At 53.0% G+C, this 15,485-nt stretch overlaps 1 protein-coding gene across 1 annotated transcript in view; it reads right to left on the bottom strand.

The window, feature by feature from the left end:
• LOC140106922 (vang-like protein 1) overlaps positions 1 to 15,485 on the bottom strand; it is a 136,883-nt gene that overhangs the window by 37,179 nt on the left and 84,219 nt on the right. Inside the window, exon 6 of the mRNA XM_072131560.1 lies at positions 12,228 to 12,345. Within this exon, the coding sequence (XP_071987661.1) occupies positions 12,228 to 12,345 (118 nt within the window). The remainder of the gene's footprint in view (positions 1 to 12,227; positions 12,346 to 15,485) is intronic.

The following is a 15,485-nucleotide window of genomic DNA, read 5'->3' as shown; positions in this document are numbered from 1 at the left end:
TCATACACCATCATACACCCACATCCACCAACCTGAGGAGAGACATGGGGAGTCATACACCATCATACACCAACCAGAGGAGAGACATGAGGAGTCATACACCATCATACAGCCACATACACCAACCTGAGGAGAGGCATGAGGAGTCATACACCATCATAAACCCACATACACCAACCTGAGGAGAGACATGAGGAGTCATACACCATCATACACCTACCTGAGGAGAGACATGAGGAGTCATACACCATCATACACCCACATGCACCAACCTGAGGAGAGAAATGAGGAGTCATACACCATCATACACCCACATACACCAACCAGAGGAGAGGCATGAGGAGTCATACACCATCATACACCCACATACACCAACCTGAGGAGAGGCATGAGGAGTCATACACCATCATACACCCACATACACCAACCTGAGGAGAGGAATGAGGAGTCATACACCATCATACACCCACATACACCAACCTGAGGAGAGGAATGAGGAGTCATACACCATCATACACCAATCTGAGGAGAGACATGAGGAGTCATACACCATCATACACCCACATACACCAACCTGAGGAGAAGCATGAGGAGTCATACACCATCATACACCCACATACACCAACCTGAGGAGAGGCCTGAGGAGTCATACACCATCATACACCCACATACACCAACCTGAGGAGAGGAATGAGGAGTCATACACCATCATACACCAATCTGAGGAGAGACATGAGGAGTCATACACCATCATACACCCACATACACCAACCTGAGGAGAAGCATGAGGAGTCATACACCATCATACACCCACATACACCAACCTGAGGAGAGGCCTGAGGAGTCATACACCATCATACACCCACATACACCAACCTGAGGAGAGGCATGAGGAGTCATACACCATCATACACCAACCTGAGGAGAGGCATGAGGAGTCATACACCATCATACACCCACATACACCAACCAGAGGAGAGACATGAGGAGTCATACACCATCATACACCCACATACACCAACCTGAGGAGAGGCATGAGGAGTCATACACCATCATACACCAACCTGAGGAGAGACATGAGGAGTCATACACCATCATACACCCACATACACCAACCTGAGGAGAGGCATGAGGAGTCATACACCATCATATACCAACCTGAGGAGAGACATGAGGAGTCATACACCATCATACACCCACATCCACCAACGTGAGGAGAGACATGAGGAGTCATACACCATCATACACCATCATACACCAACCTGAGGAGAGACATGGGGAGTCATACACCATCATACACCCACATACACCAACCTGAGGAGAGGCATGAGGAGTCATACACCATCATAAACCCACATACACCAACCTGAGGAGAGGCATGAGGAGTCATACACCATCATACACCTACCTGAGGAGAGACATGAGGAGTCATACACCATCATACACCCACATACACCAACCTGAGGAGAAGCATGAGGAGTCATACACCATCATACACCCACATACACCAACCTGAGGAGAGAAATGAGGAGTCATACACCATCATACACCCACATACACCAACCAGAGGAGAGGCATGAGGAGTCATACACCATCATACACCCACATACACCAACCTGAGGAGAGGCATGAGGAGTCATACACCATCATACACCCACCTACACCAACCTGAGGAGAGGAATGAGGAGTCATACACCATCATACACCCACATACACCAACCTGAGGAGAGGAATGAGGAGTCATACACCATCATACACCAATCTGAGGAGAGACATGAGGAGTCATACACCATCATACACCCACATACACCAACCTGAGGAGAAGCATGAGGAGTCATACACCATCATACACCCACATACACCAACCTGAGGAGAGGCCTGAGGAGTCATACACCATCATACACCCACATACACCAACCTGAGGAGAGGCATGAGGAGTCATACACCATCATACACCAACCTGAGGAGAGGCATGAGGAGTCATACACCATCATACACCCACATACACCAACCTGAGGAGAGAAATGAGGAGTCATACACCATCATACACCAACCAGAGGAGAGACATGAGGAGTCATACACCATCATACACCCACATACACCAACCTGAGGAGAGGCATGAGGAGTCATACACCATCATACACCAACCTGAGGAGAGACATGAGGAGTCATACACCATCATACACCCACATACACCAACCTGAGGAGAGGCATGAGGAGTCATACACCATCATATACCAACCTGAGGAGAGACATGAGGAGTCATACACCATCATACACCCACATCCACCAACCTGAGGAGAGACATGAGGAGTCATACACCATCATACACCATCATACACCAACCTGAGGAGAGACATGGGGAGTCATACACCATCATACACCCACATACACCAACCTGAGGAGAAGCATGAGGAGTCATACACCATCATAAACCCACATACACCAACCTGAGGAGAGGCATGAGGAGTCATACACCATCATACACCTACCTGAGGAGAGACATGAGGAGTCATACACCATCATACACCATCATACACCAACCAGAGGAGAGACATGAGGAGTCATACACCATCATACACCATCATACACCAACCTGAGGAGAGACATGAGGAGTCATACACCATCATACACCCACATACACCAACCTGAGGAGAGACATGAGGATTCATAAACCATCATACACCAACCTGAGGAGAGGCATGAGGAGTCATACACCATCATACACCCACATACACCAACCTGAGGAGAGACATGAGGAGTCATACACCATCATACACCGACATACACCAACCTGAGGAGAGGCCTGAGGAGTCATACATCATCATACACCCACATACACCAACCTGAGGAGAGGCATGAGGAGTCATACACCATCATACACCAACCTGAGGAGAGGCATGAGGAGTCATACACCATCATACACCCACATACACCAACCTGAGGAGAGAAATGAGGAGTCATACACCATCACACACCAACCAGAGGAGAGACATGAGGAGTCATACACCATCATACACCCACATACACCAACCTGAGGAGAGGCATGAGGAGTCATACACCATCATACACCCACATACACCAACCTGAGGAGAGGCATGAGGAGTGATACACCATCATACACCCACATACACCAACCTGAGGAGAGGCATGAGGAGTCATACACCATCATACACCAACCTGAGGAGAGACATGAGGAGTCATACACAATCATACACCCACATACACCAACCTGAGGAGAGGCATGAGGAGTCATACACCATCATACACCCACATACACCAACCTGAGGAGAGACATGAGGAGTCATACACCATCATACACCCACATACACCAACATGAGGAGAGGCATGAGGAGTCATACACCATCATCCACCAACCTGAGGAGAGAAATGAGGAGTCATACACCATCATACACCCACATACACCAACCTGAGGAGAGGCATGCGGAGTCATATTCCATCATACACCCACATACACCAACCTGAGGAGAGGCATGAGGAGTCATACACCATCATACACCAACCTGAGGAGAGACCTGAGGAGTCATACACCATCATACACCCACATACACCAACCTGAGGAGAGAAATGAGGAGTCATACACCATCATACACCCACATACACCAACCTGAGGAGAGGCCTGAGGAGTCATACACCATCATACACCCACATACACCAACCTGAGGAGAGAAATGAGGAGTCATACACCATCATACACCCACATACACCAACCTGAGGAGAGGCCTGAGGAGTCATACACCATCATACACCCACATACACCAACCAGAGGAGAGGCATGAGGAGTCATACACCATCATACACCCACATACACCAACCTGAGGAGAGAAATGAGGAGTCATACACCATCATACACCCACATACACCAACCTGAGGAGAGGCCTGAGGAGTCATACACCATCATACACCAACCTGAGGAGAGACATGAGGAGTCATACACCATCATACACCAACCTGAGGAGAGGCCTGAGGAGTCATACACCATCATACACCCACATACACCAACCTGAGGAGAGAAATGAGGAGTCATACACCATCATACACCCACATACACCAACCTGAGGAGAGGCATGAGGAGTCATACACCATCATACACCCACATACACCAACCTGAGGAGAGGCCTGAGGAGTCATACACCATCATACACCCACATACACCAACCTGAGGAGAGGCCTGAGGAGTCATACACCCACATACACCATCATACACCAACCAGAGGAGAGGAATGAGGAGTCATACACCATCATACACCAATCTGAGGAGAGACATGAGGAGTCATACACCATCATACACCCACATACACCAACCTGAGGAGAGACCTGAGGAGTCATACACCATCATACACCAACCTGAGGAGAGGCATGAGGAGTCATACACCATCATACACCCACATACACCAACCTGAGGAGAGACCTGAGGAGTCATACACCATCATACACCCACATACACCAACCTGAGGAGAGAAATGAGGAGTCATACACCATCATACACCCACATACACCAACCAGAGGAGAGACATGAGGAGTCATACACCATCATACACCCACATCCACCAACCTGAGGAGAGGCATGAGGAGTCATACACCATCATACACCAACCAGAGGAGAGACATGAGGAGTCATACACCATCATACACCCACATACACCAACCTGAGGAGAGGCATGAGGAGTCATACACCATCATAAACCCACATACACCAACCTGAGGAGAGGCATGAGGAGTCATACACCATCATACACCTACCTGAGGAGAGACATGAGGAGTCATACACCATCATACACCATCATACACCAACCAGAGGAGAGACATGAGGAGTCATACACCATCATACACCATCATACACCAACCTGAGGAGAGACATGAGGAGTCATACACCATCATACACCCACATACACCAACCTGAGGAGAGGCATGAGGAGTCATACACCATCATAAACCCACATACACCAACCTGAGGAGAGGCATGAGGAGTCATACACCATCATACACCCACATACACCAACCTGAGGAGAGACATGAGGAGTCATACACCATCATACACCATCATACACCAACCTGAGGAGAGACATGAGGAGTCATACACCATCATACACCAACCTGAGGAGAGACATGAGGAGTCATACACCATCATACACCCACATACACCAACCTGAGGAGAGGCATGAGGAGTCATACACCATCATAAACCCACATACACCAACCTGAGGAGAGACCTGAGGAGTCATACACCATCATACACCTACCTGAGGAGAGACATGAGGAGTCATACACCATCATACACCAACCTGAGGAGAGGCATGAGGAGTCATACACCATCATACACCATCATACACCAACCTGTGGAGAGGCATGAGGAGTCATACACCATCATACACCATCATACACCATCATACACCAACCTGAGGAGAGGCATGAGGAGTCATACACCATCATAAACCCACATACACCAACCTGAGGAGAGGCATGAGGAGTCATACACCATCATAAACCCACATACACCAACCTGAGGAGAGGCATGAGGAGTCATACACCATCATAAACCCACATACACCAACCTGAGGAGAGGCATGAGGAGTCATACACCATCATAAACCCACATACACCAACCTGAGGAGATACATGAGGAGTCATACACCATCATAAACCCACATACACCAACCTGAGGAGAGGCATGAGGAGTCATACACCATCATCCACCAACCTGAGGAGAGACATGAGGAGTCATACACCATCATACACCCACATACACCAACCAGAGGAGAGAAATGAGGAGTCATACACCATCATTCACCATCATACACCAACCTGAGGAGAGGCATGAGGAGTCATACACCATCATTCACCATCATACACCAACCTGAGGAGAGGCATGAGGAGTCATACACCATCATACACCCACATACACCAACCTGAGGAGAGACATGAGGAGTCATACACCATCATACACCATCATACACCATCATCCACCAACCTGAGGAGAGACATGAGGAGTCATACACCATCATACACCATCATACACCATCATACACCAACCTGAGGAGAGGCCTGAGGAGTCATACACCATCATACACCATCATACACCATCATACACCAACCTGAGGAGAGACATGAGGAGTCATACACCATCATACACCATCATACACCAACCAGAGGAGTCATGAGATGAAACTCTCCAGAGTGATAACCACTGCAGGTTGGATCTGGATACTACATAGAGCAGTGGGGACCGTATGTACCCGCCCCCATGTGCAGACAGTATGTACCCGCCCCCATGTGCAGACAGTATGTACCCGCCCCCATGTGCAGACAGTATGTACCCGCCCCCATGTGCAGACAGTATGTACCCGCCCCCATGTGCAGACAGTATGTACCCGCCCCCATGTGCAGACAGTATGTACCCGCCCCCATGTGCAGACAGTATGTACCCGCCCCCATGTGCAGACAGCATGTACCCGCCCCCATGTGCAGACAGTATGTACCCGCCCCCATGTGCAGACAGTATGTACCCGCCCCCATGTGCAGACAGTATGTACCCGCCCCCATGTGCAGACAGTATGTACCCGCCCCCATGTACAGACAGTATGTACCCGCCCCTATGTGCAGACAGTATGTACCCGCCCCACTGTGCAGACAGTATGTACCCGCCCCCATGTGCAGACAGTATGTACCCGCCCCCATGTGCAGACAGTATGTACCCGCCCCCATGTGCATACAGTATGTACCCGCCCATATGTGCAGACAGTATGTACCCGCCCCACTGTGCAGACAGTATGTACCCGCCCCCATGTGCAGACAGTATGTACCCGCCCCCATGTGCAGACAGTATGTACCCGCCCCCATGTGCAGACAGTATGTACCCGCCCCCATGTGCAGACAGTATGAACCCGCCCCTATGTGCAGACAGTATGTACCCGCCCCACTGTGCAGACAGTATGTACCCGCCCCCATGTGCAGACAGTATGTACCCGCCCCCATGTGAAGACAGTATGTACCCGCCCCCATGTGCAGACAGTATGTACCCGCCCCCATGTGCAGACAGCATGTACCCGCCCCCATGTGCAGACAGCATGTACCCGCTCCCATGTGCAGACAGTATGTACTCGCCCCAATGTGCAGACAGTATGTACCTGCCCCCATGTGCAGACAGTATGTACCCGCCCCCATGTGCAGACAGTATGTACCCGCCCCCATGTGTAGACAGCATGTACCCGCCCCCATGTGCAGACAATATGTACCCGCCCCCATGTGTAGACAGCATGTACCCGCCCCCATGTGCAGACAGTATGTAACCGCCCCCATGTGCAGACAGTATGTTCCCGCCCCCATGTGCAGACAGCATGTACCCGCTCCCATGTGCAGACAGTATGTACTCGCCCCAATGTGCAGACAGTATGTACCTGCCCCCATGTGCAGACAGTATGTACCCGCCCCCATGTGCAGACAGTATGTACCCGCCCCCATGTGTAGACAGCATGTACCCGCCCCCATGTGCAGACAGTATGTAACCGCCCCCATGTGCAGACAGTATGTTCCCGCCCCATGTGCAGACGGTATGTACCCGCCCCCATGTGCAGACAGTATGTACCCGCCCCCATGTGCAGGCAGTATGTACCCGCCCCCATGTGCAGACAGTATGTACCCGCCCCCATGTGCAGACAGTATGTACCCGCCCCCATGTGCAGACAGTATGTACCCGCCCCCATGTGCAGACAGTATGTACCCGCCCCCATGTGCAGACAGTATGTACCCGCCCCCATGTGCAGACAGTATGTACCCGCCCCCATGTGCAGACAGTATGTACCCGCCCCCATGTGCAGACAGTATGTACCCGCCCCCATGTGCAGACAGCATGTACCCGCCCCCATGTGCAGACAGTATGTACCCGCCCCCATGTGCAGACAGTATGTACCCGCCCCCATGTGCAGACAGTATGTACCCGCCCCCATGTGCAGACAGTATGTACCCGCCCCCATGTGCAGACAGTATGTACTCGCCCCAATGTGCAGACAGTATGTACCTGCCCCCATGTGCAGACAGTATGTACCCGCCCCCATGTGCAGACAGTATGTACCCGCCCCCATGTGTAGACAGCATGTACCCGCCCCCATGTGCAGACAATATGTACCCGCCCCCATGTGTAGACAGCATGTACCCGCCCCCATGTGCAGACAGTATGTAACCGCCCCCATGTGCAGACAGTATGTTCCCGCCCCATGTGCAGACGGTATGTACCCGCCCCCATGTGCAGACAGTATGTACCCGCCCCCATGTGCAGGCAGTATGTACCCGCCCCCATGTGCAGACAGTATGTACCCGCCCCCATGTGCAGACAGTATGTACCCGCCCCCATGTGCAGACAGTATGTACCCGCCCCCATGTGCAGACAGTATGTACCCGCCCCCATGTGCAGACAGTATGTACTCGCCCCAATGTGCAGTCAGCATGTACCCGCCCCACTGTGCAGACATTATGTACCCGCCCCCATGTGCAGACAGTATCTACCCGCCCCCATGTGCAGACAGTATGTACCCGCCCCACTGTGCAGACAGTATGTACCCGCCCCCATATGCAGACAGCATGTACCCGCCCCCATGTGCATACAGTATGTACCCGCCCCCATGTGCATACAGTATGTACCCGCCCCAATGTGCAGACAGTATGTACCCGCCCCTATGTGCAGACAGTATGTACCCGCCCCCATGTGCAGACAGTATGTACCCGCCCCCATGTGCAGACAGTATGTACCCACCCCCATGTGCAGACAGTATGTAACCGCCCCCATGTGCAGGAAGTATGTACCCGCCCCAATGTGCAGACAGTATGTACCCGCCCCTATGTGCAGACAGTATGTACCCGCCCCCATGTGCAGACAGTATGTACCCGCCCCCATGTGCAGACAGTATGTACCCGCCCCCATGTGCAGACAGTATGTAACCGCCCCCATGTGCAGACAGCATGTACCCGCCCCCATGTGCAGACAGTATGTACCCGCCCCCATGTGCAGACAGTATGTACCCGCCCCCATGTGCAGACAGTATCTACCCGCCCCCATGTGCAGACAGTATCTACCCGCCCCCATGTGCAGACAGTATGTAACCGCCCCCATGTGCAGACAGCATGTACCCGCCCCCATGGGCAGACAGTATGCACCCGTCCCCTTGCGCAGACAGTATGTACCCGCCCCCATGCGCAGACAGTATGTACCCGCCCCCATGCGCAGACAGTATGTACCCGCCCCCATGTGCAGACAGCATGTACCCGCCCCCATGTGCAGACAGCATGTACCTGCCCCCATGTGCAGACAGTATGTACCTGCCCCCATGTGCAGACAGTATGTACCCGCCCCCATGTGCAGACAGTATGTACCTGCCCCCATGTGCAGACAGTATGTACCCGCCCCCATGTGCAGACAGTATGTACCCGCCCCCATGTGCAGACAGTATGTACCCGCCCCCATGTGCAGACAGTATGTACCCGCCCCCATGTGCAGACAGAATGTACCCGCCCCCATGTGCAGACAGTATGTACCCGCCCCCATGTGCAGACAGTATGTACCCGCCCCCATGTGCAGACAGTATGTACCCGCCCCCATGTGCAGACAGCATGTACCCGCCCCCATGTGCAGACAGTATGTACCCGCCCTCATGTGCATACAGTATGTACCCGCCCCAATGTGCAGACAGTATGTACCCGCCCCTATGTGCAGACAGTATGTACCCGCCCCCATGTACAGACAGTATGTACCCGCCCCCATGTGCAGACAGTATGTACCCACCCCACTGTGCAGACAGTATGTACCCGCCCCCATGTGCAGACAGCATGTACCCGCCCCCATGTGCAGACAGTATGTACCCGCCCCCATGTGCAGACAGTATGTTCCCGCCCCATGTGCAGACGGTATGTACCCGCCCCCATGTGCAGATAGTATGTACCCGCCCCCATGTGCAGGCAGTATGTACCCGCCCCCATGTGCAGACAGTATGTACCCGCCCCACTGTGCAGACAGTATGTACCCGCTCCCATGTGCAGACAGTATGTACCCGCCCCCATGTGCAGACAGTATGTACCTGCCCCCATGTGCAGACAGCATGTACCCGCCCCCATGTGCAGACAGTATGTACCCGCCCCCATGTGCAGACGGTATGTACCCGCCCCCATGTGCAGACAGTATGTACCTGCCCCCATGTGCAGACAGTATGTACCTGCCCCCATGTGCAGACAGTATGTACCCGCCCCCATGTGCAGACGGTATGTACCCGCCCCCATGTGCAGACAGTATGTACCCGCTCCCATGTGCAGACAGTATGTACCCGCCCCCATGTGCAGACAGTATGTACCCGCTCCCATGTGCAGACAGTATGTACCCGCCCCCATGTGCAGACAGTATGTACCCGCCCCCATGTGCAGACAGTATGTACCCGCTCCCATGTGCAGACAGTATGTACCCGCCCCCATGTGCAGACAGTATGTACCCGCTCCCATGTGCAGACGGTATGTACCCGCCCCCATGTGCAGACGGTATGTACCCGCCCCCATGTGCAGACAGTATGTACCCGCTCCCATGTGCAGACAGTATGTACCCGCCCCTATGTGCAGACAGTTTGTACCCGCCCCCATGTGCAGACAGTATGTACCCGCCCCCATGTGCAGACAGTATGTACCCGCCCCCATGTGCAGACAGTATGTACCCGTCCCCTTGCGCAGACAGTATGTACCCGCCCCCATGTGCAGACAGTATGTACCCGCCCCCATGTGCAGACAGTATATTCCCGCCCCCATGTGCAGACAGTATGTACCCGCCCCCATGTGCAGACAGTATCTACCCGCCCCCATGTGCAGACAGTATGTACCCGCCCCCATGTGCAGACAGTATGTACCCGCCCCCATGTGCACACAGCATGTACCCGTCCCCATGTGCAGACAGCATGTACCCGCCCCCATGTGCAGACAGTATGTACCCGCCCCCATGTGCAGACAGTATGTACCCGCCCCCATGTGCAGACAGTATGTACCCGCCCCCATGTGCACAGCATGTACCCGCCCCCATGTGCAGACAGTATGTACCCGCCCCCATGCGCAGACAGTATGTACCCGCCCCCATGCGCAGACAGTATGTACCCGCCCCCATGTGCAGACAGTATGTACCCGCCCCACTGTGCAGACAGTATGTACCCGCTCCCATGTGCAGACGGTATGTACCCGCCCCCATGTGCAGACGGTATGTACCCGCCCCCATGTGCAGACAGTATGTACCCGCTCCCATGTGCAGACAGTATGTACCCGCCCCTATGTGCAGACAGTTTGTACCCGTCCCCTTGCGCAGACAGTATGTACCCGCCCCCATGTGCAGACAGTATGTACCCGCCCCCATGTGCAGACAGTATGTACCCGCCCCCATGTGCAGACAGTATGTTCCCGCCCCCATGTGCAGACAGTATGTACCCGCTCCCATGTGCAGACAGTATTTACCCGCCCCTATGTGCAGACAGTTTGTACCCGTCCCCTTGCGCAGACAGTATGTACCCGCCCCCATGTGCAGACAGTATTTACCCGCCCCCATGCGCAGACAGTATGTACCCGCCCCCATGTGCAGACAGTATGTTCCCGCCCCCATGTGCAGACAGTATGTACCCGCCCCACTGTGCAGACAGTATGTACCCGCCCCCATGTGCAGACAGTATGTACCCGCCCCCATGTGCAGACAGTATCTACCCGCCCCCATGTGCAGACAGTATGTACCCGCCCCCATGTGCAGACAGTATGTACCCGCCCCCATATGCACACAGCATGTACCCGCCCCCATGTGCAGACAGCATGTACCCGCCCCCATGTGCAGACAGTATGTACCCGCCCCCATGCGCAGACAGTATGTACCCGCCCCCATGTGCAGACAGTATGTACCCGCCCCCATGTGCAGACAGTATGTACCCGCCCCCATGTGCAGACGGTATGTACCCGCCCCCATGTGCAGACGGTATGTACCCGCCCCCATGTGCAGACAGTATGTACCCGCCCCCATGTGCAGACAGTATGTACCCGCCCCCATGTGCAGACAGTATGTACCCGCCCCCATGTGCAGACAGTATGTACCCGCCCCCATGTGCAGACAGTATGTACCCGCCCCCATGTGCAGACAGTATGTACCCGCCCTCATGTGCAGACAGTATGTACCCGCCCTTTAGAGTTTGGTTCATGCCTGCACTCACCTGGCGCGCCGCCGCCGCAGCTTCCGCTCCTGTTCGATATCGGCATAGTATCTGTCCTTGTAATTGGCTGAGCAAGGGATTGGGGTCTGTGACTGATTGATGTAACTTCCCTCAAAGTCTCGAGTAAGAGGAAATACAGAAGAGATGTTAGAGGAATACTGATCCCCAAAATAACATCCCCAGACCCTAATAACCAGCAGTGACCCCATAACACCCCCAGACCCTAATAACCAGCGGTGACCCTATAACATCCCCAGACCCTAATAACCAGCGGTGACCCCATAACACCCCCAGACCCTAATAACCAGCAGTGACCCCATAACACCCCCAGACCCTAATAACCAGCAGTGACCCCATAACACCCCCAGACCCTAATAACCAGCGGTGACCCTATAACATCCCCAGACCCTAATAACCAGCAGTGACCCCATAACACCCCCAGACCCTAATAACCAGCGGTGACCCCATAACATCCCCAGATCCTAATAACCAGCAGTGACCCCATAACATCCCCAGACCCTAATAACCAGCAGTGAACCCATAACATCCCCAGACCCTAATAACCAGCAGTGACCCCATAACATCCCCAGACCCTAATAACCAGCAGTGACCCCATAACACCCCCAGACCCTAATAACCAGCAGTGACCCCATAACATCCCCAGACCCTCGTAACCAGCAGTGACCCCATAACATCCCCAGACCCTAATAACCAGCAGTGACCCCATAACATCCCCAGATCCTAATAACCAGCAGTGACCCCATAACATCCCCAGACCCTAATAACCAGCGGTGACCCCATAACACCCCCAGACCCTAATAACCAGCAGTGACCCCATAACATCCCCAGATCCTAATAACCAGCGGTGACCCCATAACATCCCCAGACTCTAATAACCAGCAGTGACCCCATAACATCCCCAGACCCTAATAACCAGCGGTGACCCCATAACATCCCCAGACCCTAATAACCAGCAGTGACCCCATAACATCCCCAGATCCTAATAACCAGCGGTGACCCCATAACATCCCCAGATCCTAATAACCAGCAGTGACCCCATAACATCCCCAGACCCTAATAACCAGCAGTGACCCCATAACATCCCCAGATCCTAATAACCAGCAGTGACCCCATAACATCCCCAGATCCTAATAACCAGCAGTGACCCCAAAACATCCCCAGACCCTAATAACCAGCAGTGACTCCATAACACCCCCAGACCCTAATAACCAGCAGTGACCCCATAAAATCCCCAGTCCCTAATAACCCGCAGTGACCCCATAACATCCCCAGACCCTAATAACCAGCAGTGACCCCATAACACCCCCAGACCCTAATAACCAGCAGTGACCCCATAACACCCCCAGACCCTAATAACCAGCTGTGACCCCATAACATCCCCAGACCCTAATAACCAGCAGTGACCTCATAACATCCTCAGACCCTAATAACCAGCAGTGACCCCATAACATCCCCAGACCCTAATAACCAGCAGTGACCCCATAACATCCTCAGATCCTAATAACCAGCAGTGACCCCATAACATCCCCAGACCCTAATAACCAGCAGTGACCCCATAACATCCCCAGACCCTAATAACCAGCGGTGACCCCATAACATCCCCAGACCCTAATAACCAGCAGTGACCCCATAACATCCCCAGACCCTAATAACCAGCAGTGACCCCATAACATCCCCAGACCCTAATAACCAGCAGTGACCCCATAACATCCCCAGACCCTAATAACCAGCAGTGACCCCATAACATCCCCAGATCCTAATAACCAGCAGTGACCCCATAACATCCCCAGACCCTAATAACCAGCAGTGACCCCATAACATCCCCAGACCCTAATAACCAGCAGTGACCTCATAACATCCTCAGACCCTAATAACCAGCAGTGACCCCATAACATCCCCAGACCCTAATAACCAGCAGTGACCCCATAACATCCTCAGATCCTAATAACCAGCAGTGACCCCATAACATCCCCAGACCCTAATAACCAGCAGTGACCCCATAACATCCCCAGACCCTAATAACCAGCGGTGACCCCATAACATCCCCAGACCCTAATAACCAGCAGTGACCCCATAACATCCCCAGACCCTAATAACCAGCTGTGACCCCATAACATCCCCAGACCCTAATAACCAGCAGTGACCCCATAACATCCTCAGATCCTAATAACCAGCAGTGACCCCATAAAATCCCCAGACCCTAATAACCAGCGGTGACCCCATAACATCCCCAGACCCTAATAACCAGCAGTGACCCCATAACATCCCCAGACCCTAATAACCAGCGGTGACCCCATAACATCCCCAGACCCTAATAACCAGCAGTGACCTCATAACATCCTCAGACCCTAATAACCAGCAGTGACCCCATAACATCCCCAGACCCTAATAACCAGCAGTGACCCCATAACACCCCCAGACCCTAATAACCAGCAGTGACCCCATAACATCCCAAGACCCTAATAAACAGCAGTGACCCCATAACATCCCCAGACCCTAATAACCAGCAGGGACCCCATAACACCCCCAGACCCTAATAACCAGCAGTGACCCCATAACATCCCCAGACCCTAATAACCAGCAGTGACCCCATAACATCCCCAGACCCTAATAACCAGCAGTGACCCCATAACACCCCCAGATCCTAATAACCAGCAGTGACGCCATAACATCCCCAGACCCTAATAACCAGCAGTGACCCCATAACATCCCCAGACCCTAATAACCAGCGGTGACCCCATAACATCCCCAGACCCTAATAACCAGCAGTGACCCCATAACATCCCCAGACCCTAATAACCAGCGGTGACCCCATAACATCCCCAGACCCTAATAACCAGCGGTGACCCCATAACACCCCCAGACCCTAATAACCAGCGGTGACCCCATAATATCCCCTGACCCTAATAACCAGCGGTGACCCCATAACACCCCCAGACCCTAATAACCAGCAGTGACCCCATAACATCCCCAGACCCTAATAACCAGCAGTGACCCCATAACATCCCCAGACCCTAATAACCAGCAGTGACCCCATAACATCCCCAGACCCTAATAAACAGCAGTGACCCCATAACATCCTCAGATCCTAATAACCAGCAGTGACCCCATAACATCCCCAGACCCTAATAACCAGCAGTGACCCCATAACATCCCCAGACCCTAATAACCAGCAGTGACCCCATAACATCCCCAGACCCTAATAACCAGCAGTGACCCCATAACATCCCCAGACCC

The sequence above is a fragment of the Engystomops pustulosus genome, unplaced genomic scaffold, assembly GCF_040894005.1.
Source record: "Engystomops pustulosus unplaced genomic scaffold, aEngPut4.maternal MAT_SCAFFOLD_88, whole genome shotgun sequence".
Classification (NCBI taxonomy): Eukaryota; Metazoa; Chordata; class Amphibia; order Anura; family Leptodactylidae; genus Engystomops; species Engystomops pustulosus.
The sequence above is the reverse complement of the archived record's forward strand: the minus strand, read 5'-3'. Positions and strand labels throughout refer to the sequence as shown.